At 40.4% G+C, this 22,166-nt stretch overlaps 1 protein-coding gene across 1 annotated transcript in view; it reads right to left on the minus strand.

Moving 5' to 3' along the window:
- Positions 1-22,166, minus strand: part of DIP2C (DIP2 acetate--CoA ligase C (putative)) — a 341,989-nt gene that overhangs the window by 5,415 nt on the left and 314,408 nt on the right. The window contains 6 exon segments of the mRNA XM_086614512.1: positions 1,430-1,510; positions 1,513-1,552; positions 1,554-1,604; positions 2,725-2,799; positions 3,415-3,416; positions 3,950-4,005. Of these exon segments, the coding sequence (XP_086470638.1) occupies positions 1,430-1,510; positions 1,513-1,552; positions 1,554-1,604; positions 2,725-2,799; positions 3,415-3,416; positions 3,950-4,005 (305 nt within the window).

The raw sequence follows: 22,166 nt of genomic DNA on the forward strand, positions 1-22,166 counted from the left end.
AGCTTTGAGATGGTCAGTACTGATGCTTAAGGTGTATTACAAAGGTGTTTATCAATAAACCAGAAATAAGTGCTATGTGCCAGATACCAAATTGCTCATTCAGACAAATGGCAAGCTCTGGAGTATAATGCTTCTTATAGTACAAATTTTACCGACTAAAGAAGTAAAAGAGGGTGAAATGACACTTTTAAAAAGATATTAGGCTGAAAATAAACGACTACATGTTACCCATAAAGAAATAATATTTGCTAATAGACTTAAAAGCAGGTAACTGGCTCTTTTTACATTAATTTAGATAGTTGCATGGTGGTAACATAATGGCAATATAACCTCTACCAGTAATAAAGGTCAGAGAACTTCCTGCACTGGGAGCTAAAGGTGGGGAGGAGAAAGGAGACTTAGCAACTCTTTTCCAGGAGAAGATTTAAGCCATTTGGATGCTTAAGTTGCAATATCCTCAGAGAATCCTGAATTTTCTCAAGGCTGGGCTATCATTATGAAATGAAAAAAGCCTGTGCAATCAAAAGTAAATCTCTTCAGGAAGATGCTAACATAAGGACACGGGCAGCAGTTGTAATCCACAGTGATACTAAAATGCTTTCAGATGATGAATTCACTCTCTGGCTGAACAGCACCTATTCTAATTGCACTGACACCAGGGCCCTGGGTTCGCTCCCGCAGGTGCTTCGCAGCGTTGGCCAGAACCAGACTTGGCCACAGCCTCACCTGCCGCCTCAGCCAGCCGACGCTCGTGGCACTGTGCTCTGCAAAAATCACAGGGAAAGAAACGTTTTCCCAAGCAGAGACTCTGTGTGCCTGGCCGTGCTGGTTTGTTTATGTGTGTACGCGAGATAAGGAATGTCATAACCCAATTAACACAACCCTGTACCTTCCCGACAGAAACCCAAACACCCCGTAGCTTCTCCTGCAGGCTACTGCTTGTAGTACATTTCATTAACCATGCTTGCAGGTTTAGACAGGGATATTTGAGAAATGGACAGCTTCTGTAAATAAGTTGTAGCAGGAGGATGATCAAAGAAGGTGGTCGTCATAGGAGGGACAGGGCTCAGAATCACAACAGGCTTTTTCTATCTGCAGGAATATATTCCTGCGGAGCCACTGCAAATGGTGTCATTTTAAGCTGTATTTCATATTTTCAAGCTGAAGCACTTAGCACAGTAACAGTATCAAGAAGTCACGGTGGAGGAGATTTATAGCACCTGAGGTACGGCAAAAGGAAAAGAAACTGTTTCAGCAGGGAATCTTGCCCTCTGTTTTATTTTCTGATTATTTTAACTAAGGTTTTTTTTGCAGTTCTACATGTTTCACAGACTGAACACATCAGGTAGTGCAGGCCAAGAGATATGGTGTCAGCCTCAAAAATAATCCAAATTATGTGCATAGATCTAGATGATGAGAAAGCTCTTACCTCCATTTGCATCTGTGAGTTCTGTTCTTCTCAGGAACCCCAAATAGCCAGTTCGAGCCCATATAGTCTGTGTGTCTCCAAGCTGAGTCTTGAATTAAAATGATCTGATTGCAAAGTTTCATCCTCCATAGATGGTAAAATACCCACTGGCATTGTGAGTGCTGTGAACCCATATCTAAGTTAAAAGCAATTATACTGTATTAATTAACGTAGCTTTCCAGAATGAAGCATTATTGAAAATTCTTGATGCAAATATTTTTAGTCCTAGCTAGATAATACTATGATGCCTTTTAACACTGTCTCTGAACCCGTAACTGACCCAGTTTTAGGCACAGAGACGCTAATCTAACCTCGCTGAAGTTGGAGTGTGGGTCTGAGCTGTGTCTGGGGAAGAGGGACGCTGGAATCACGGCTGTGGGGACATCTGCCTTGCAGCACCTGGCCCCAGGTTAGCCAAAGACCTGCACAGCCTCCTTGCGCAGCTCAGCTAGCTCTGAGGTCTGCTTGGTTATGGCGATTCTCAGAAGAGCCTATAGACCACAGTGCTTTCAGCCATAGTCCTTTCCTTTTGGCTCGGTATATTTATTCCAGCCGGGTGCCCTCCATGAACACCAGACAGACAGATTATTTTAAAAGGTAAGGCCAGGGACTTTCCCCTATGGAGAAGGATTCGTTTCAGCTAACTCAAGGCATCATGGAAAATTTTATGATTTCACAGTAATGAAATCTTACAGATGATCTCACAAATTAGATTGTAGTTTTAATGATGACTAAGCAAATTCTTCATTTTGTTAATTAGATCTATAATTACTCATTGAAAATAACATTTTTCTCTCTCTAGAAACATAATAGAAACTGGAAAAACATACAGCCTTGCTCAACTCAGCTAATGAGAAGACTTCAGTGCGTTGAAGCACAATGATTATGAAAAGAATAGTGCTAGAAAACCATCTAGCTGAAATTAGACTAATCAATAAACTCATTTTTTCATGCAAGTTTCCATCAGAATTAGTGAAGTGCCAAGTAGAAAATACGGCTAGAAAATGCAGATTTTTTCCAATTTTTAACAAACTTGAGCTATGATTAGTATTTATCAAGTATGTTACTAACGATTTTAATAATGACACAAATATCATGCTACACACATTACATAATAAAAAGATCTGTAGAATTCACTATTTTCTTAACTGGGTATTTGATAAGATGTAGTACAGGAAACCATTGGCATACATGATGATAGCTTTATTCTGCAATTTAGTTCAGAGCGTACAAAGGTTAAGGTTTTCATGGCTCACCTCACCAAGATGAGAATCTCCTAAGGGTCCCTTTGTTTCTGGATTAGCAATAATGATACGTACTCCTGGGAGGATCTATTGAAAGAAAATATGAGGCACTAAGAGAGCAGATACTGGCTTATGCAATCAATACTGACCATCCCCCAAAAAACCTTCATTAGAAACTAGAAGGAATCCTTAAACAGTTGAAGTAATCTTATAACATAAAAAATTCAAATAGTCCATAGATGTAATAAACTCTGAGATATCTGGGAAATGCTACAAAAGCTCTTCTCTTTGTGAAAGCTGTTCCATCATTAAAAACTCCTCAGAAATCAAATGTTCACATACAATACAAAAATCCTACCAAACAGTCCAAGTTTCTCTGAGAGTATATACTAGAACAGAAAAAAAAACCCACAAACAAAAAAACCCCTGCCTAGCCACATGAAACTTTGGCCTGACACAGAAAAAGCCAGAGGCACCATGCAATCTCGTCAGAATGAGGCCCCGCCAATGACTTCATGTAATGGTCATTCAGCTGCTACAGAAGTGGGCAGATGTTAAACCCTAAAACAGAAAAGGGAGCATCCTCTGACCACGAGTGTTTGCAAAGCTATGGCTAGAAAGCTTTACAACGAGCATCCACAGCGTCAAGGGCAGCCAGTGAGCAGGGCGTGCCTCAGTGGCTCGGTGCAGCAGCGATGGCACTTCTCCTTTCTCCCAAAGGCAGACAATGCTTAGCAGAAGACCTCAGTCACCGGCAGATGGTCAGACACCACAGCCAAGGACGGAGCTGAGAGCAGCATCCCTATCTCTGTATGCTGGTCCTGTGTCCTCATCCACCAGGGGACAGTCCCTCTGCAGGTGATCAGTACACTATGAGTACAGTGTTGGCAATCTCAGACCAGTTCTCAGTGGAGGTGGGTCTACATCAATAAAACTGCCTTCACTAGTGGCAACATTGTTGGCTATTTCAAGAGTGAGATGCAGAGGACGAAATACCTTCTTTTTGCATAAAAGAAGGAAAAACTTTTGCACAAAAGAGGATGGTGCAGCTTCTGAGATCAGTGATGCACCAGTTACTGTGATCGTGCCGTAACCTCGACACTAAAGAGAGGTCTTCAGTCTGCACAGCTGACAAAACCTTCCTTAACACTACATTCATGTAAAAATTAAGAGAAATGGAAATGTACTGAAAATATTTACCATAAAAGGTAGGTTTAAATCTCCTTTCACTACTTACTTTCCTGACTCCATGAGGGCAAACTATGTGGAGATCCTCTTTCGACTAAACGAACTCTGTAAAATACATGTACAAATGATATGCATAATACATGGTTGCATTTATTTGCTTTTCATTAACATTTATTTCTAAAAGGAATGGTTAATGGTCACAGAGATTAATGTGATTTTTGGACAGATGAAGCTTATATCCTGTAGAATAGAATTGGGCCTAATATTTAATCTTAGTCAAGACTCACGGCTGGGAAAATAATGAAAAAAAGATTGTGTGAACGTTTTCTTAAATATTAAATTCTTCGTATGTAGTTGGTGCCTTTTATTTGTTTTTGATAGACTTTTGTAAATGGAATTCCATGCACAAATTTATTCACAACAAGAGGGATCTAAAATATTGATTTCCCTCAAGAACATCACAAATGCCAGGCCAGACACAAAAGCATGTGAGCTGAGTGAGCAACCACATTCCACGAGTAGCTAACAGTTAAAATCAAAGTCATATTGAAATAACTCAAACCTGGCCTCAGCTTCAAATCTGCATTTGCAATCTTTTATTTATTTTCAATGGACAGTGGCTGATAAACATTTCAATATTAAAAATAATAATTTAATGAAAACTGTTATTACTGCTGAAGTCAGATCCTTTCTCTGAGTGTGGCTTTCTGGTCCTCTCTCTCCCTTTCTTAGATAACTTATTTCCCACTAAAGGAACAGAAATAGCAGCTCTCCTTCAGTGGTATGATGGTCTGGAAGGAAATTCCTCATGTAACCTTAGAAAAGTGCTCATCAGGTTAGAATGAAAGAGACTTTACAGTCCTAAATAGTTATGATCTCAGTCAGTAGATGGTGAAGAAATTTGGTGACATCTAGGCATTCCTGTATCCTGAGTGAGGTAACTGAGAGTTCTAACGGCCAATGAAAACCTTAACCTTCCCACTCCGAACATTTTTCCATTTTTCATACTCCACTAACCAAGCTAAATCTGAACTTCTATCGAAAGAGCTGTTCTTACCTCTTTCCTCCCCATCACTCTATGATTAGAAAGAAAAAAAAAAAACCCACAAGATGCCTAAAAACCAACCCTGTGAAAGGTAAAGATGAAACATCACAAGAGAGGAAGACATAGTTAGAGTAGATGGGTGGAGAACTGGATCCGGTTAAACTGATCACAGAACCGCAGTCTGTTAGAGCAGTCATGACAGATCTTTTTCTGACTGTTTTGAGGTCCTTTTTATAGACAGAGTACCGCAGTGCTCAGTTTGGGAAAGAGGGATGAGACACAGAGAGACCTCAGCTAGAGGTCCCTTTGGAGAAGAACAAAGCTTTGGCAAGTTCAGCCCCTAAACATAAAAGAGATGGAAAAAAAATATACATATTTTTTCTTCACTACTTCTTTGCTCCAAAAGTCTTCTATAAAAGCTGGGACTGTCGAGGTCAAGGCAAAATAGTGAATAGTGTTTTATCTGAAGTTCTGGGAAGTCTCTCAACCTTGATGGATGGGGCAGGGCTAAGCCCTGAGGCATTGCATGTCAGTGTGAACAGTTCCTTGCACTAACAGAAAGAGATACAATCCAAACACCTAGCAATTTTAGACTGCTTTTCTAAGTCATTTTGAGAGGAAAAGGATGTAAGTGCCCTACAAGGGGTATGGCCTGGGGCAGGCATGGTTAGGCAGGCTGCAGCCTGACCTGCTCTCCTGCAAGGTGCGTAACAGGAACCATCTTCCAGCGTTTGTCAGACTGCCACAAAACCCCCAGACAGAGCCTGAGCACTAATTACTAAAGATAAACACTGTGTGTTATCTTAACGTTACCTGTCCTTGTTTTACACCATATTGGTCTCTTAAACCTCTGCTGGTGTTACAGGTGCGCACACACCCCCGTGTCTTCTACAACGTTTCTGTTGAGCCTCCCACTAGCTGAAGAGCAGTAGGGCCACCACTGGATTCACAGCAAAAGCAGTGAAGCTACAACATCCATCTGTTCAACTAGGGACACAGATATGGGGCAGCAGAAACCCAGGCCACAGAGCTTCACTGTAAGATGTACATGCAAGCTATGTTAATGCTGCTCTATAAAGGGCATGTCTACATAAGCCACGCTTGCATTGCTGTTCAAATGGCAAGCCAAATCATAGGTATTTAGGAGTATGCAGCAAAGGCTTTAAAAATAACTCTGCATATGGAAACAAACCAAATACTGCAAAAAAAGTTGTTAGTAACACCTATATTTCTGCCTTGTTATATATATCTTTGTTCTGTAAAATCCACGTTAATGTAGAAATACAAAATGCCTTTAACTGAGTTCTTCTGAACAACTGACATCTCCAATCTTTAGATACATATTTGCAGACAGATTGCTGTTCTTAGAAGAACAAGTCATCATCTCAACCACTTGGTACTCCTTTAACAGAGTTATTATTTACCAACATTGTCAAAAAGAGAAAATCTTTAAAAGAGACAAATTAAAAAACCTCAGCCATAAGCACCTCTAAGAGTGATGGTGTAACAAAGGTCAGGGACTACTTTATTTGAATTTAAGATCGGCTTTAAAAGAATTCAATTTGGATAACCAGTAGCAAAAAACCTCTGGGGCAGGAAAAAGTGTATGTTAGAGCTGTCCAGCTGCCCAGAGATACTGCTGGCCTTTGCTCCCTTCCTGTTCTAAGACATGCCTCAGTGATGTGCTGCTGAACTCCAGGCCTAGTAGAAATCACATATAATAAATCTATAAATTTGATAGTCAATGAAGTGACTACTGGAAATGAATCAACATTCATAAATCTGACCATTTCTTTCCTCTTTGCTTTCAGCATCGGTGCTTCCCACCTTGTTCTTATTATCACTAGCATATTCCTCCAGTTCCCTTCTCCAACTATTTCCTTTAACCTTATCTGATTTTTTAGCACATGACAATCCAGAAGGTGCAATTTCTCAGTTTCCAGTTCTGTGAAACATCTCCCACTCCGTGCTCTCTGCCTCACATCCCTACAGAGTTATCACAGCAGTGCACTAAACATAGAAACAGCATTTCCTGGAGGTTTTCTGTGAGGGCCCTGTCAGCACTCAAAAACTTGGACTCTTTTAAAAAAGTTTCTGCTAAGCTCACAATCCATTTGGGAACACGCTGTTAAACCTCTAACAACTCTGAAATAATAAAAGGTATTTTGCCACAATGAGATTTCAAAAAAATAGAAGTAAAACATTAACTCTGATGTTACCGACTCCTATGTGCACACTTAATTTTAAGTGCGTAATAGTCTTATTACCTCTACCGGGACTAGTACTGTGAATAAATTATGGACATTAGGTAACAATTTTAGAAATGAGTTTTACTGTGCCTCAGCATAAAATAATTCAATTGTTCCCACTCTTCCCCAAGAGATTTCCATTTTCCACTGACAAACACAGACAGCAGACATGATTGAAAACTTCATCACTTTCCCTCTCGAGTGAGCAGCATCACTACCAACGCTGGTCTGGCAGGCAAGGCAAAAAGGCAGAGCCCAGAGCACATCAGATCTTGAAAAAAAATGCCTCTGAATTACTCAGGTGATGCTAGCAGAGAAATCCATGGCTCCTTACAGCCTTCTTAGGACAATGTTAGTAAACCTTCTTCACATTCACCAATAATCATAACCATGCTCCCGACAGCGGAGGTCTAGAAAGGTAAAGTCCTGTTCTTCTAGAGTGCTCCAGTCAGTCTTTGTTGGGAGTGAAAAGAATCTCTACAAGTGAGTACAGAGCCTTCTCGCTGCTTTCTGCTGCCTTCGAGTGGTGCTGGGAAGGGCAGAGAGAACAGGACAGTAGAGTCAGCCTGGGCAAGAAGCCCAAAATCAAGTGGATGGGAGAAAAATGCTGCCCTTGGGTGTGAAAGCTACTTTTGCACCTTCTGGTGGTTTGCAGCCAAGCTGAGAAGGAAAACATAAATGAGTGACCCAATGTAGGGCAGGCACAGAGTTTTCTCCCACCAAAATGTCTCACTGGAGAGGAGAGGCAGAAGATGTTTAAGAATCATGGTACGGTTACAAACCTATAAGCAACTATGACATGCAATGAATCCGTAGAATTTACAGAGTATAGTATAAGACAGTATAATTTTAGAATATTCTTCACTCGTTCCTAGATGAGTCTTTTTCTTAAAGCAATCTCTAACCAGCGCTGTACGGCTGGGAAAGCTTGCCTATATTTCAAAGTCTGGCTGCTGGGATTTAATAGGGAATGCAGCTACACCACAAGTATGCGCTAAATTCTTTTCTTCTTACAATTTAATCCATTGGACAGATTTCATCCCCTTTAAATCAAACACTTACTATAGAAAAAGTAGGACTGAATCTGACTTCAGAATGAAATCTGGCAAGCTATAACTAACTGGGCACTGTAATCACTGTGCAGAGTGGTACTAACAGAGTTTGTCAGCAGAGCTATTAACTGTTGCTTTGGGAATCTGCGGGGGCTGGAGCGTGCAGAGTGGTACTAACCAAGGTTACGATGCCAAAAACTGGGCAACCTTCAAAGCGGGCTGTGCTGCTGCTCTGAGAAAGACTTTGGATTCTGTGATTCTAACAGAGATTGAAAGAAGCTATTAGGTCATCCAAGTCTCGCTCCTTGCCAAAAAAAAAACCTGTTCCCTGCAGTGCACTTTTCATGTGCTTTGTCTGCTCTGTTATAGTATTCAAATGATGAAGCTTCTTCCACTTCCTTTTAGAGTGTATTTCTCAGCTGAAAGTATTTCATAGTCGGGAACCTTTTACTGCGATGCTTGGCACGAACCATTCTTAGCTTACTCTTGTTATTTCTAACTAGCTCTCCAAGTGCAATTCAAGAGTTTTTCCCACTGTCCCCTTTCTTTTTAAATATAACTCAGCTAAAGAGTTTGCCTTTTACCCTAACACTTGGCAAATCCCACATCTTGACCTTCTCCTTTCCTTATAGCCATTCCCACAAACTGAGCCATGGTACCTGCTCCTCCTTGCCAGTGTGCCAGCATCTTCTGCTGTTAGCCAGGCTTGGGCACTGAAGCACTGCATCTTCCATCATCTCAAGCTCCTACTTCCCTGTCTACCCTACCAACCCTAATTATTCTTCTTCTCCTACCTTGAGCGGTCTGTTCTCACATCATGCCATTTTGCAGTCATGCAGCTTAGAAGCCTAGTTTTTTAGTTTGTTAAGTATTTTAGTGTGCTATTTTGCACACTAATTTATGTTTAGGAGTTGTTTTGGGTTGCTACCACTCTTGAAAACTTCAGCATCAAGACTTAAAGGAAACCAGATAGGATGTGATGGAAGTATAACCTAACATATATTGAAAATACGCAGCTCTGGAGTCCCCACACAAGAAGGACATAGAGCTACTGGAATGAGTCCAGAGGAGGGCCACGAAGATGATCAGAGGGCTGGAGCACCTCTCCTATGAGACAGGCTGAGAGAGTTGGGGGCTGTTCAGCCTGGAGAAAGAAGGCTGCGGGGTGATCTTATAGCAGCTTTCCAGTACCTAAAGGGGGCCTACAAGAAAGCTGGAGAGGGACTTTTACAAGGGTGTGTAGTGATAGGACAAGAGCAATGGATTTAAAGCTGAAAGAGGGCAGATTTAGATTAGATATAGAAAGAAATTTTCACTCTGAGAGTGGTGAGGCAGTGGAACAGATTGCCCAGAGAAGTTGTGGATGCCCATCCCTGGCAGTGTTCAAGGCCAGGTTGGATGAGGCTTTGGGCAACCTGGTGTAGTGGAGGGTTCCCGGCCCATGGCAGGAGGGTTGGAACTAGATGATCTTTAAGGTCCCTTCCAACCCTAACCATTCTATGATTCTATGATTCTAAAATACCATTATATGTCTCCTAAGTCGTCTCCTTGTCCACAGCCTTTCTGTGGCAGAGAAGAAACGGCTAATGGTCTCTGGTTCATTCCAGATCTATTTCTTAAGGTTTCTTGCTGATTGTCACTTACATTAGAAGTTGAGCTTATGGAAAGAAAGTGGATATTTTCTTATCGGCAATAAATTGATTTTTTGAAAATTTTTGTGTATTAAACTAGATTTAAAAGTTAAATATGGGAAACCTGTGAACTGAATCTGCAAAAAAAAATGTTTCAAGTCAGAAAAAGAGGTTATTTGTTTAGTGTTTCAGTTGTTTTGTTTTGAAATTTGAATTAACTCTCTAAACTGAAAATGCTTTAAACCACCATCAATCAGCAAAAATTCAAAAGTTAGAGTGTTTTTGTCCACTTAGAGAATTTTATCTTTTCCTTAAGCTGAAAAAAGATATGTCAAAACTGACTCTTCTGATTGATTGCAACAAAATGGTCTTCCTGGTGAGAAAAGACAACCACCTAGTGTCATTAGAAATTTTAACCAAAACCTAATTGTAAGGCATTTAAGCCAGAGAGGCACGTGTGCTTTCATGAGCTATACCCATAGCACAGTGATTTGCTGGTTCTGACTCAAACTCTGGCCAGAACTATTTCCATCAACACCTTTCAGATATATATCGCTGTCTCATGCTGAGATGGTGCCTGAGTAAGACTGATGGTGGGGAAATTGCTGATGCAGCTGTTCTGATGTTCTGTAGTTAGAGGAAAGATGGGCACTGTAGGTAACAGTGGTATCCTGGACTGGGGTGAGGGCTCTTTGACACTCAAGACTTTCAGTGCATCTTGTCTTTATTCAAATAAAAAAAATATTTCTACACAAACTATTCCAGAATTTGCAAGCCAATGAGCTCATTCAACCGAAAATGGAAAGATGCGTCAAAGAACACAACGTCTGTCTTGCAAAAATGACATATCCAGTTCAAGTAGCCAGATCAGAAAAGTAGGAAATGGCATAGCTGAAAAATTAGGCTGAAGGGAAAATCTAGATACTGAAGATGAGTTTCCCTGCATCATCCTGGTTTCCTCAGAGCAGTTTTCCTCCCATTGCATGACACGCTGAGACTGAAGAGGAGTTTTTGGATTGAGGCAACTTTAGCCAACAAAATGAACAACCCATTAAATCTTCTATATGCCTAGGACTATTTTAATCCTGTTATTCTATCATCAATATCTTCAGTTAAAGAATTAGCACTAAATCACTTCCTTTAATCTAAAGACTTTTCTTCACTATAAACCTAAATTACACTTCATGTCTCAAATTCTCTGAGGTCAAAAGTAAATAGCTTCCAATCCTTCAGATGGCTGAACAAAGAAGCAGAAAAGGTTACACAAGGATTTAAGACAGTTCAGAAAGTTGCAAAGGGATCAAAATGAGGCAGGAACTCACATTCAGGAAGGGAATTTGCAAAGCTTCAGAGATTTAAAAAGTAATACCAATTTTATCATATAAGACCATGGGATATGTGAAAAAAACTAAGCCATGTTTATATTTGTTTTCAACCTTGGAGCACTTTAAAATGTTCAGCTTTCATTATACATGAACTACATTAATTTGTTTAAATTAACTTTGCACATTGTGTAAAGCACAATACACAACTATTTCAAGTCAATGCACTGGACCGGGACTCTAGAGAATTGGTCTCTCCTCCTACCTCATACCTACTGTGCCCCATCAGGCACAGCATCATCATCACCTCTCCATGCCTCAGATTCATATTTGCAAAAACAGGCATATCGCTGCTCTCAGTTGTTATCTCCTTATTAGATCACAAAACCTCCCAGGACACATTATTATTGCTAATTGTTTTACAGCATTTTTTATAATCACAATGAGATATGATTCTGTTTAATGTAATATGCTTTATCTTCCCAGTTCTAATTGAGAAAAAGAGACGCTACACAAGGAAAACTCACTGTAACAAATCTGGGATCTGAAAACTTTTTCATATAATTGAATTACCCTATTTGTTGTTAACAATGATGGAAATAATTTTATTTTCCTCAATGCAATATTAATATTTATAGTCACACAATATTTTCAAAGGCAAAATTTCTGAAATCAAGTATTTCTCTTTCACCTTCCTCCTTACCTTGCTACGAGCTTCAAAATTCACACCATCAACTGACTCACAGAGCTGGCATCCTGCATTTTTTCCGGAAAAACCTGTGGAAGGTTCCCTCCCCTTAACAACCTCTAGGACATTCGCTATGCATGGAAAACTTCAACCCACGGAGCTAATTTTTTTAGTTGAATAAAAACTACAGATTAGTGGTTAGCGGTGCCAGGAGCAGCAGTGCTTTGTACACCTGAAGGCACTGAAAAGGGACTGTGTTTCACAGGAGACTTACTAGGAACCCCAGCTGAGCTTCACAAAGCTCTTCACATAAATAAGCTCACCTTCTGCAAACAGACACCTTCTACTATACATAGATTAAGAAGGATATGTAAGGTTTGAAGCAACATACTAAGAGTTATTGAAAAGAGGTATTTAAGAGCATATTACACCCCTCTAACAAAGTTAGCGACGAATTCTTGTATCAAAAAGGGAGGCTTTTACTGTTTTCAGAGATCTCCTTTCCAACCCCAACCATTCAGTATTCTACAGCTGGAGACTCCGCTGACAAACAGGCACCGAACGAGTGCCTGAGGCTAGCAATGCTGGGGTGGGTCCCAGAGGGGACAGAGCCCATTTCCAGGGCTCTGGAAACCGCCAGCACAGCACCTTCTGCTCAATATTTGTTGTAAAAAACCTGTCAGCGTGTGGGAAGCAAAGGCCCTGTCTTCCTGCAAAGGCTGGCAAAAGAAGAGGGGAAAAGGAAAGAGGGATGGAAAGCACTAAGGAAGATCCATCTCTTAGAGCACACACCACAGTCTGTGGCTAGGTCTGCAAAAACTACAAAGGTTTGCTCCAATTTTACATGTATTCATGAAGTATTTTTCCTTCCAAAGCAGATGTCTCTATGGTGAAATGCACTCTAAGGTAGCAGTATGGGAAAATGTCACTTTTTCCTCCACTACTGAGACAGTAAATGCACTCTATGTTGATCACTCTTGGCCCTTTCAAAGAATCACTGTTCAGTGCTCCATTAGTAGTGTATCTCAAAATGAGGGAAACAAAGCAAATTAGCTTCAGAATACACTATCTATAAAAATCAAATACGTAATACATTTTATCTGTAAAGAAAACAGAAGAATAAAAACTCTTTTTTTTTTAAGACATTCCTGTAAATGCATGGTTAGATTCATTCCACTTGCAAACCATTACATAAATGTACAACTGCAGTAGCACCTAGTTTCCTGGAAAGCTACAGCTTTTTGTTTTCCCTTTGTCTTCATCTTACTTGGTACACAACAGTATTCTCTTTCCCCTAAGCCCTCCAGGGGAAATATAACTGGAATTTCTTGATTTGTAGTTAAAGTATGCCAAACCACATCCTCTTTCAAAACCCACATTTAGAGCCAACTGTTATTGTCCCCGTTCCACTAAAATCATAATACTCTGATCCCTTGAAGATGGCTTTATCAAGAAGAAACAGACTTGTTCAAGGGAGGAAATACTTGAAGAGCTAGTAATCTTGCCTTAGAAAGCAAAGAAATTGCTTTGCAGGGCTCCCATTCCCCTAGTTTTAGTCTCACAGGGACAAGACTGGGACAGGAGGGGGTGATTTCCCATCTGAAAGTTACGGATGTTCGTCCCTTTCTCCTGCCCTGCAACAGAAGTTGCGTTATGCCTGGAAACATGAAGCATCTTTCAAAGCTCTTAAAATAGGTGCATTTACAAAGTTTGTTAAAAATCTGCATCCTCATACGTAAACACTGCAATCCCTTAGACAGCGTTTGTTCCTCTTCAGTTTCCCAGGTCATCAGCTTTATTCCTTATCACTGACTGTCCAGCGCACAGAGGTTGAACAAGCCTCTTGGTTCGTCTCCTGACGCAGGCAGGAACGGCAAGAGAGAGCAGGGCTTCTCTTCTAAGTCAGAATTGGAAGTGTCGATATGATGCTTATCAGCCCGAATTCACTTTTCTTTCTGGGAGACTTGTTTCCCACAGATCAGAAACAGTGCCAAGGGGATTTCTGAGACAGCATTGTTTGCATGGCAGAAACAAAACACAATGCCACTAAAAAGTCAAGACTGTATCTTCTCCTGAGCAAAAGCATGAAGAACGAGGAAGGTTTTGCCAGTACTTTTTTTAAGTACAGACAGCTTAAACTCACTAATGAGACTCTGCAAGGTAATGGGCAAAATGTCTACAAGCCAGATGTTTCTACAAAGACTCCTCAAAATCAAACTGAATCGTTACTTATCATACTTAAAACTTTCAGTGACTCAGGTTTTATTTTAAAGACCTCAGACCCTCCCCCTCTACACTGAGGGTTACCTCTTCTACTGACTTCACAGGGGTGAAAAACCTGTTCCTGTGATAACAGAAAAAACCCAAACAGCTAAAGCGACAAACAATCTAAAATCAAAAAGCATGAGTGATGTGTGAAACTTGTAATTGGAGCCACCCATATGAGAAGATCCTCGAAGCTCGGGATAACCACAATGGCACTGCTGGAGGTAGTACTTGACAATCCAATTTGTAAATGAGCTCATTGCACATAAAGCACTGGTGGCTTTCTGAGGCCAATGACTTGTGAGGTCTCTGTTTTGAACAGTTCACCGGGTGTTTAGCACTTCCAACCTCAAAATACTCCACACACTTTGCCTACTAAATCTCGCTGCAGAGGAAAAGGTGGCTGGGTGTCAAAGGGGGCAATAATAGATTTTAATTACCCCTTTAGACCACACACAGAGTGGATTATTGAGGACTGGGATTTTCTGTAACCTGCAACTGGGCTCTGTATGCTGTAATCCATGTTGGAAAAAGCACTGCTCTGCAGTGCGTCAAGGAGCACTCTTTAAAGTTTCTCTTTTGCTACCACTGGCAAATGGCTTTCAAGTATGATTGATTAGTTAAACTTTCACAAAAGGTAACTATTTTACTGTCACTTTCCATTAGCATGTCTCCTTCTGACATATCTCCCCGCCAGTCTCTTTTCCCCACTATGTGATCATAAAATGGTTATCCTCCATGTCGTGACTGTGCTACAGAGCGCTGCTGCGGCTATAGCTTAGATAATAATTTAGCTAAGTAGTTCTTTTGTCTGATAACCCTATAATAAGAGTATTTTTCAAGGCAGATGAAGTAGAAGTGTTTGAGAATTAGGAAAAAAGCTCCTGTGGCTTTGTTGCTTGGTATTACACAAAACAACGCATATACAACATGAACATTTTAGTAAAATACGGAGCAAAAGAATAAACAATTGACAGCCAGAATAAAAAGCTATTTTTCTTTTCCAGCATGAAGTCTGAAATGCTGGAATATATTAAAATGAAGCCAAAGCCTTAACTGATTCCTTTTGCCAGAGCCTGCATTTGAGACTGGGCTCAGCGTATAAGCAGTCTATAAAAATAAATCTAAAGTAACTGTTTTCATGTATTTTTGAAACACTACAAATGTTCCCTTCTTTTCCTGGGGAATGAGATTCAGAATTTCCATCCTCTGAAATCACCTTTGTCAAGGAGACAACACCTGAGCAAGTCTGATGGAAGTTCAGAGCTCTCTGCATAACCTCTAAGTTCAAAACAGAAAACAAGATTTAGCATAACATACTTACGACTTCCTAAGAAATTAAGTCTGCTAATGACAATTATATACAACGGTCACTTATTTTTAGGAGACATAGTAATTTGCATCATTCTAAGAAGACGTCAGTGACCACATAAGAAGAGAAGACACCTATTTGTACAGCTCCACAAACTGCTTGTTTAATCCATTCAGAGGGCAACCAGATTAACGTAATTGTTCTAATGATGGAATGGGAATATTTCAGTGAGAGACTTTGGATACCACAAGCCACACACTGAATGACAGCCAGACTGAAAAATTAATAACTTGGACTCAAATAGATCTCGGTGCTTCTAGTCTATTTGGCATCATCCTACATCTGGATTTGCCTCCCTCTTTGCTGCCTCACCATGTCTGTGACCAAGAAACTATCCAAGCAGCTCACCATTACATGTAGCTGAAAAGGAAATCCAGCAAACCACAAAAGGGTTTAATAAATTAAATTCTCCATTTTTCTAACCCTACTGAAAAAATACAGACTTCACTACATGAAACTGAATAATTTAAATGATCATTTAATGCATCTATGATTTCACCAAAGGGAATACTGGAATTTAAAGACAGGATCAGAAAGATACGAGGGGTAAGGATGCCTGCACATATGAAACTAGAGACGGTATCAAAATTGAGAACAGTGTTTACTAACATTCACTGAAAGTCTTCATTCTTGCCCAGTTCGGTACAAAATGTGGATGCAGTTCAATAATCAGCTTAAATATAATGTGTAGCCAAAACAAGGGGAAACTATCTATTACAAATGCCTGTAAAATGATAATATCAAAATCTCCATCAATACATATGTGACTTGATTAGTGGCTCTCTCCCCCTAGAAGGCTAAGCCTCTGCTCCATCAGAGCTCATAAGTCGTCACTACCTGCTACTAAACAAGACTGGTGACAATTCTACCTGCTTTTGGGGTAGACATAGATTGCACTGAATTTGTTTCCTTTTTCTTTTCTGTCGTTTTAAAATAAACTCCAATATCAAAGTAGATCTTTCCTATCCTGCACTTAGGGCAGGACAGTGATTTTCACAATCTTTTTTTTCTATAGATAAGGTTTTGCTATCAGAGAGAATATCAGGATGCAAGGGGATGTTTATCTTTACAGAATGTGCAGGAAGATTCAGCTTTAGGAGAAGATCAACGATCTCGCTCAGACATCACCAGATGGATCCTTCAGCTCACTAATTAAGACTTCTGAGGAAATCCAATGGTGGGGAAATTCAACGGTGATGATTTAAATGTGGTGTAATCGAAACTAGCAGTCAGTTGCCAAGGGGAGCTGCCCCGGAGCCAGTCCGATCCGCAGTGGAGTAGCAGATCTTAGTGGACAGGGGATTCTTGACACAGTCAGCATGTCTTTGCCAAGGGTAAGTCCTTTCTGACCAACCTAGTGACCTTCTATAACGGAGTGACTACATCAGTGGACAAGGGAAGAGCTACGGATGTCGTCTTTCTGGACTTCTGTAGGGCCTTTGACATGGTCCCCCACAACATCCTTCTCTCTAAATTGGAGAGATAAGGATTTGATGGGTGGACTGTTCCATGGATGAGGAATTGGTTGGATGGTCACAACCATAGGGTAGTGGTCGATGGCTCAATGTCCAGATGGAGGTCAGTGACAACTGGTGTCCCTCAGAGATCCATACTAGGACGAGTACTGTTTAGTATTTTCATCAATGACATAGACAGTGGCATCGAGTGCACCCTCAGCAAGTTTGCAGACAACACCAAGTTGAGTGGTGTGGTTCACTTACCTGAGGGATGGGATGCCATCCAGAGGGATCTGGACGAGCTTGAGAAGTGGGCACACAAGAACACCATGAGGTTCAACAAGATGAAGTGCAAGGTCCTGTACATGGGTCAGGGCAATCCCCAGTATCAATACAGGCTGGGGGATGAAGGGATTGAGAACAGCCCTGAGGAGGCCTTGGGGGTGTTGGTTGATGAGAAACTCAACATGAGCTGGCAATGTGCGCTTGCAGCCCAGAAAGCCAACCGTGTCCTGGGCTGCATCCAAAGAAGCGTGGCCAGCAGGTCGAGGGAGGGGATTCTGCCCCTCTACTCTGCTCTTGTGAGACCCCACCTGCAGTACTGCATTCAGCTCTGGAGTCCTCAGCACAGGAAAAACATGGACCTGTTGGAGCAGGACCAGAGAAGAGCCACAAAAATGATCAGAGGGATGGAATACTTCTCCTATGAGGACAGGCTAAGAGAGCTGGAGTTGTTCAGCCTGGAGAAGAGAAGGCTCCAGGGAGACTTTATTGCAGCCTTTCAGCACTTAAAGGGGGCCTATAAGAAAGACGGAGATAAACTTTTTAGCAGGGCCTGTTGTGATAGGACAAGGAGTAATGGTTTTAACTAAAAGAAGGTAGATTTAGGCTAGATATAAGGAAGAAATTTTTTAAAATGAGGGTGGTGAAACACTGGCCCAGGTTGCCCAGAAAGGTGGTAGATGCCTCATCCCTGGAAATATTCAAGGTCAGGTTGGACGGGGCTCGGAGCAACCTGATATAGTTGAAGATGTCCCTGCTCACTGCAGGGGGGTTGGACTAGATGATCTTTAAAGGTCCCTTCCAACCCAAACTAGTCTATGATTCTATGTTCCTCTATACAACATTTAAAATACAAAAGATTCAGAAATGTAAAAAAAAAATTCTTATGTTAAAAAGTTGGGCAAAAATTCAAAGCAGTCGAAATATTTCATTTTAACATTTTCCAGGATATTTTATTTCTTATTCATACCAGCTTAGTTTCTAATTTAAGGTAATTTCAAAATTTAAACTAGCAGGTTAAAACGGTAACATTTTGAAGACAGTTTTGAATGATTCTAAAAAAATATGTTTTAGAATATTCGTAAATATACTGAAACATTTGAAAATCCAGGCTGACTGCCTGAAAAACATTTACAAAATATTTTTGCCCTGTCTTTCTGAAAGGAAGATTTATTTTGGAATACACATGAGGTATATTCTCAGTTTGATGAAGTGGCTTGTTTTGCCAATAAATAATTTTTCTTCTGAGAACTAACGTGCTGTTAAGGATGAGGAGGATGTGAAATTTTTATGCTAATATCAGAGATGTATTTTTTGTTGGACATTTTAAATTTTATAAACACATGCACATATTGGTTTAGAACATCCTGGAAAAAAAGGGATGCTTGGGCTTTAAATTTACATCTTTACTGCTACAAAAGCATGTAAGTGTTATAAAAGCCAGTATCTTTCAAGTATATGGTGTTCTGGTATGATGAGAAAAGGATCAGTCTCTCTCTTTTTGATCTTCCAAGCACTTCTCAGCTTTTAGCATATTTAAGTATCTTATGCTTAACCACCTGAAAAGCTGAGGAGAACATGACTGGTCTAAAATGACGATGGAGTGATCTGAAAACCAGCAGTTTACGTAGCAGGACAAGTATATGAATACATTTATTCTATTTCTTCTTCTTTTATTTGGAGAGGGAATAAAGCTGTCTGCCCAGACACAGCAGCAGAGAAACGCAGTCAACAACCCGACAGGGTGCTCACGCCTGGAGTTCTGTTGCATCTGCCCTCCCTGCAGATGCACGTGGGCACGTTTACATGACCTGACTTGAACAGTGAATCAGCAACTGGGACCAGCTGAGCTGTTCCAGGGCAGCCTGCTGGGACGCCAGCTCATGCGCGGTGAAGCGTTAATCCACCTATTTTGCCTTTTGGATCTGAGTTAACCTCTCTAAACCGCACTGCACTGCAGTGCAGGGGCATATCAGCCACTTGGTGTTAACTTTGGAGTCTTCTGGTTTTCTAACAAACAGCCCAGGTGGGACTTCACTCACTCTTTCTTGACCATCCTGAGGACACTCTGATTTTTAGGAAGTCAATGAGATGCTGAGTACAACAATGCTAACGTTGCTCACCCAGAGCACGCCAGAACTGTATGCTCTTGCTATTTGGATGTTACTCAGTTTCCAAATAGAGGTGTCCAACGTCATTTTAGACAGCACAGGGTGCCTGGGACATCTCATTAGTGCCAGCAAATACAACATGGGCTCTACGGGAGATGCTGCTGGAGTAGCTGTAGCATCTAAAACTGTACTAGGTGCTCACAGCTAGGCAATCGAGCCGTTTTCCAGTATCATAACTGATGCCAGCCACTGACTGAGTGGTTGCACCCCTTAGCACAAGTTTCCTGAACTTCCAGGTGAGTCCGTTCCCAGTCTTTTCCTTCAACTGGTAACCACGGCCAGATTTGCAGTGTCTCAGCAGCTAAATCAGTGGGCTGGTGGCTGAAAACCAGAGGCATACACAAAAAGGTGTTTGAGAACCTCCAACCTGACCTAAGCAGCAAACCATCCAAATCCAGTGGAGCTAGTTTGGTCGACTGACCAACCCTAGATCTCTACCCAAACTGTACATAGCACGGGTATTTTGATCTAAATTCCCATCAAACAATGACCTTTTCATAAGCTGTGAAATGCGCAAACACATAATTAGCAGAAGAGCTTGAAATAGTTGTATTCAAACTGATTTTTAATTTTTAGAGGTGTGAACAGGATTTGAATACTCTCAAAGAGATGAACTAGAGCTGCTTTTTGCAGCAACTAGAAAGTGTTGCCAAGGAAAAAAAATAAATTATGTTCAGTCTATTTCAAATTCTGGAAAATATCTTCTAAAATATAAAAGATGATAAAAAATTTCTCACATTACGAGCTCAGTGTAATTTTTTCATATTGTTGGGAGACTGGCTGACCTGCAAAGACTTGGTGGGTTGTTACTATATGGTCTCACAGCTACGTACAGCATTTTTTCAGTTACTGTTAAGCACCAGTGACATTCAGTTCCACTAAAATGGTTAGAAACAGCAAGTGTGAAAAGACTATGTCAAATAAAGTTGTTTTCTCCCCTAATTTATGACCCATGAATCTAATTCTAAATTCCACAGGACTGAGTAAATGAGGCACAGCTCTAATCCATCAAATTAAAATCTACATTACCACAATCTGAGAAGCCAACTCTAAAGATCATCTTTCATGTTCTGTAGAACTAGTCACTAAATATAAATTAATACAGTGCAATGTCTAATCTTCATAATGATGCCTACTTCTCAATGACATGCCAAGGCAGGGAAATAGTATACCCATTGTTTATGCAGCTTTTATGAACAATAAATCTTATTTCCTCTATATTAATATATACAAATTTATTTTTATTGTTTATAATTTTTATTAGCTAACTCTAAATGTTATGTTGTCTTTCTCTACATATTTGTTTCTATATACTTCCTTTCCAATAAATATTCTATAAATTTCTTTCTCTTCTTGAAAAAAATAATTCCAAATAAGGAATTAATCTACATTTGCTTTTTTCCTTCTTTTCTATAGCTACAGCTTTACCTTTAATGATTCATGAGCTCTTTCTCCTGCACTTGAATGATGCTTACATGTATCTATCTACATTGCGTTCAACTTAATTTCAACCATTTCAGAGCTCTGAGATTAGAGCAAACACTATGGGTGAGTAAGTCTCACCTTAATGTATCTATTAAGAAATGAACATTTGATTTCCAAAGTTAGTTATGTAGAATCATAGAATGGTTAGGGTTGGAAGGGACCTCAAAGATCATCTAGTTCCAACCCCCCTGCCACAGGCAGGGAAATCCTCCACTACACCAGGCTGCCCAAAGCCTCATCCAACCTGGCCTTGAACACTTCCAGGGATGGGGCATCTACAACTTCTCTGGGCAACCTGTTCCAGTGCCTCACCACCCTCAGAGTAAAAAATTTCTTCCTTACATATAATCTAAATCTGCCCTCTTTCAGTTTAAATCCATTTCCCCTTGTCCTATCACTACATGCCCTTGTAAAAAGTAAGCTTCCTTTCTTATCAATACAGAACGAAAGGCACCTTAAAGGTCAATTCAGCCCATGCTGGTGTATGTCTGAAATAGCTGTGATATACTGTTGGCATGCGTGTCTTCCCAGTGACCATGGAAAGAGCCTAAGAGACCACTTTAGGCTGGATGAGATCTGTCCTGGTCACAGTGTTCGCTCTGCTCTTAGGTAAAGAATTGCTTCTCTTCTCACTTCCTGTTTCCAACATAAATCATTCAACTTCTCAAGTCAATCTCCTTTCAAAAGTGCAACACAGAGATGGCAGGCTCACATAACAATAACACCTTTCTGTAAAAAAGGGTTTATTTTGCGGGGTTGAGCATAAGCATAGACTGTGTCTACACAGTACCACAGTTCTGGGCTGAGTTATACAGACAGTAATATCCCAAAGGACTGATCAAACATAAGCATTATTGTTGGTAACATTGTGTGCAAAAGGATTAAAGAAATGGTGAGAGAGTCAAGTATGTTGCAGTTCCTTTCTTCCACCTGCTGAACTCCATGTGCTACAAGGAAATATCTGTATGTGTATCCGACTTATCTATCCAGAGGATAATTTGGGCCTGCAGTGCCCTGAGGTCTAAACCCTGCAAGCTGAGCTGGTCACTTTGATACAGCCAAAGTTGGTATTCACCTAAGGCAACAAATTCTCTGTTAAGCTTTTAAGAAGGATGAAAGAAAAAGAAGAAAACAAAGGAAAAAAAAAAGCCCTATTTGGATAATGATTTTTTAAAGGAACTAGGATTGGTGAACATTGTCAATTAAATGTTCATCTTTTCCAGAGAGTTAATAGAAAATTTTTTGTT

This window comes from Tauraco erythrolophus, chromosome 7, assembly GCF_009769465.1.
Source record: "Tauraco erythrolophus isolate bTauEry1 chromosome 7, bTauEry1.pri, whole genome shotgun sequence".
Classification (NCBI taxonomy): Eukaryota; Metazoa; Chordata; class Aves; order Musophagiformes; family Musophagidae; genus Tauraco; species Tauraco erythrolophus.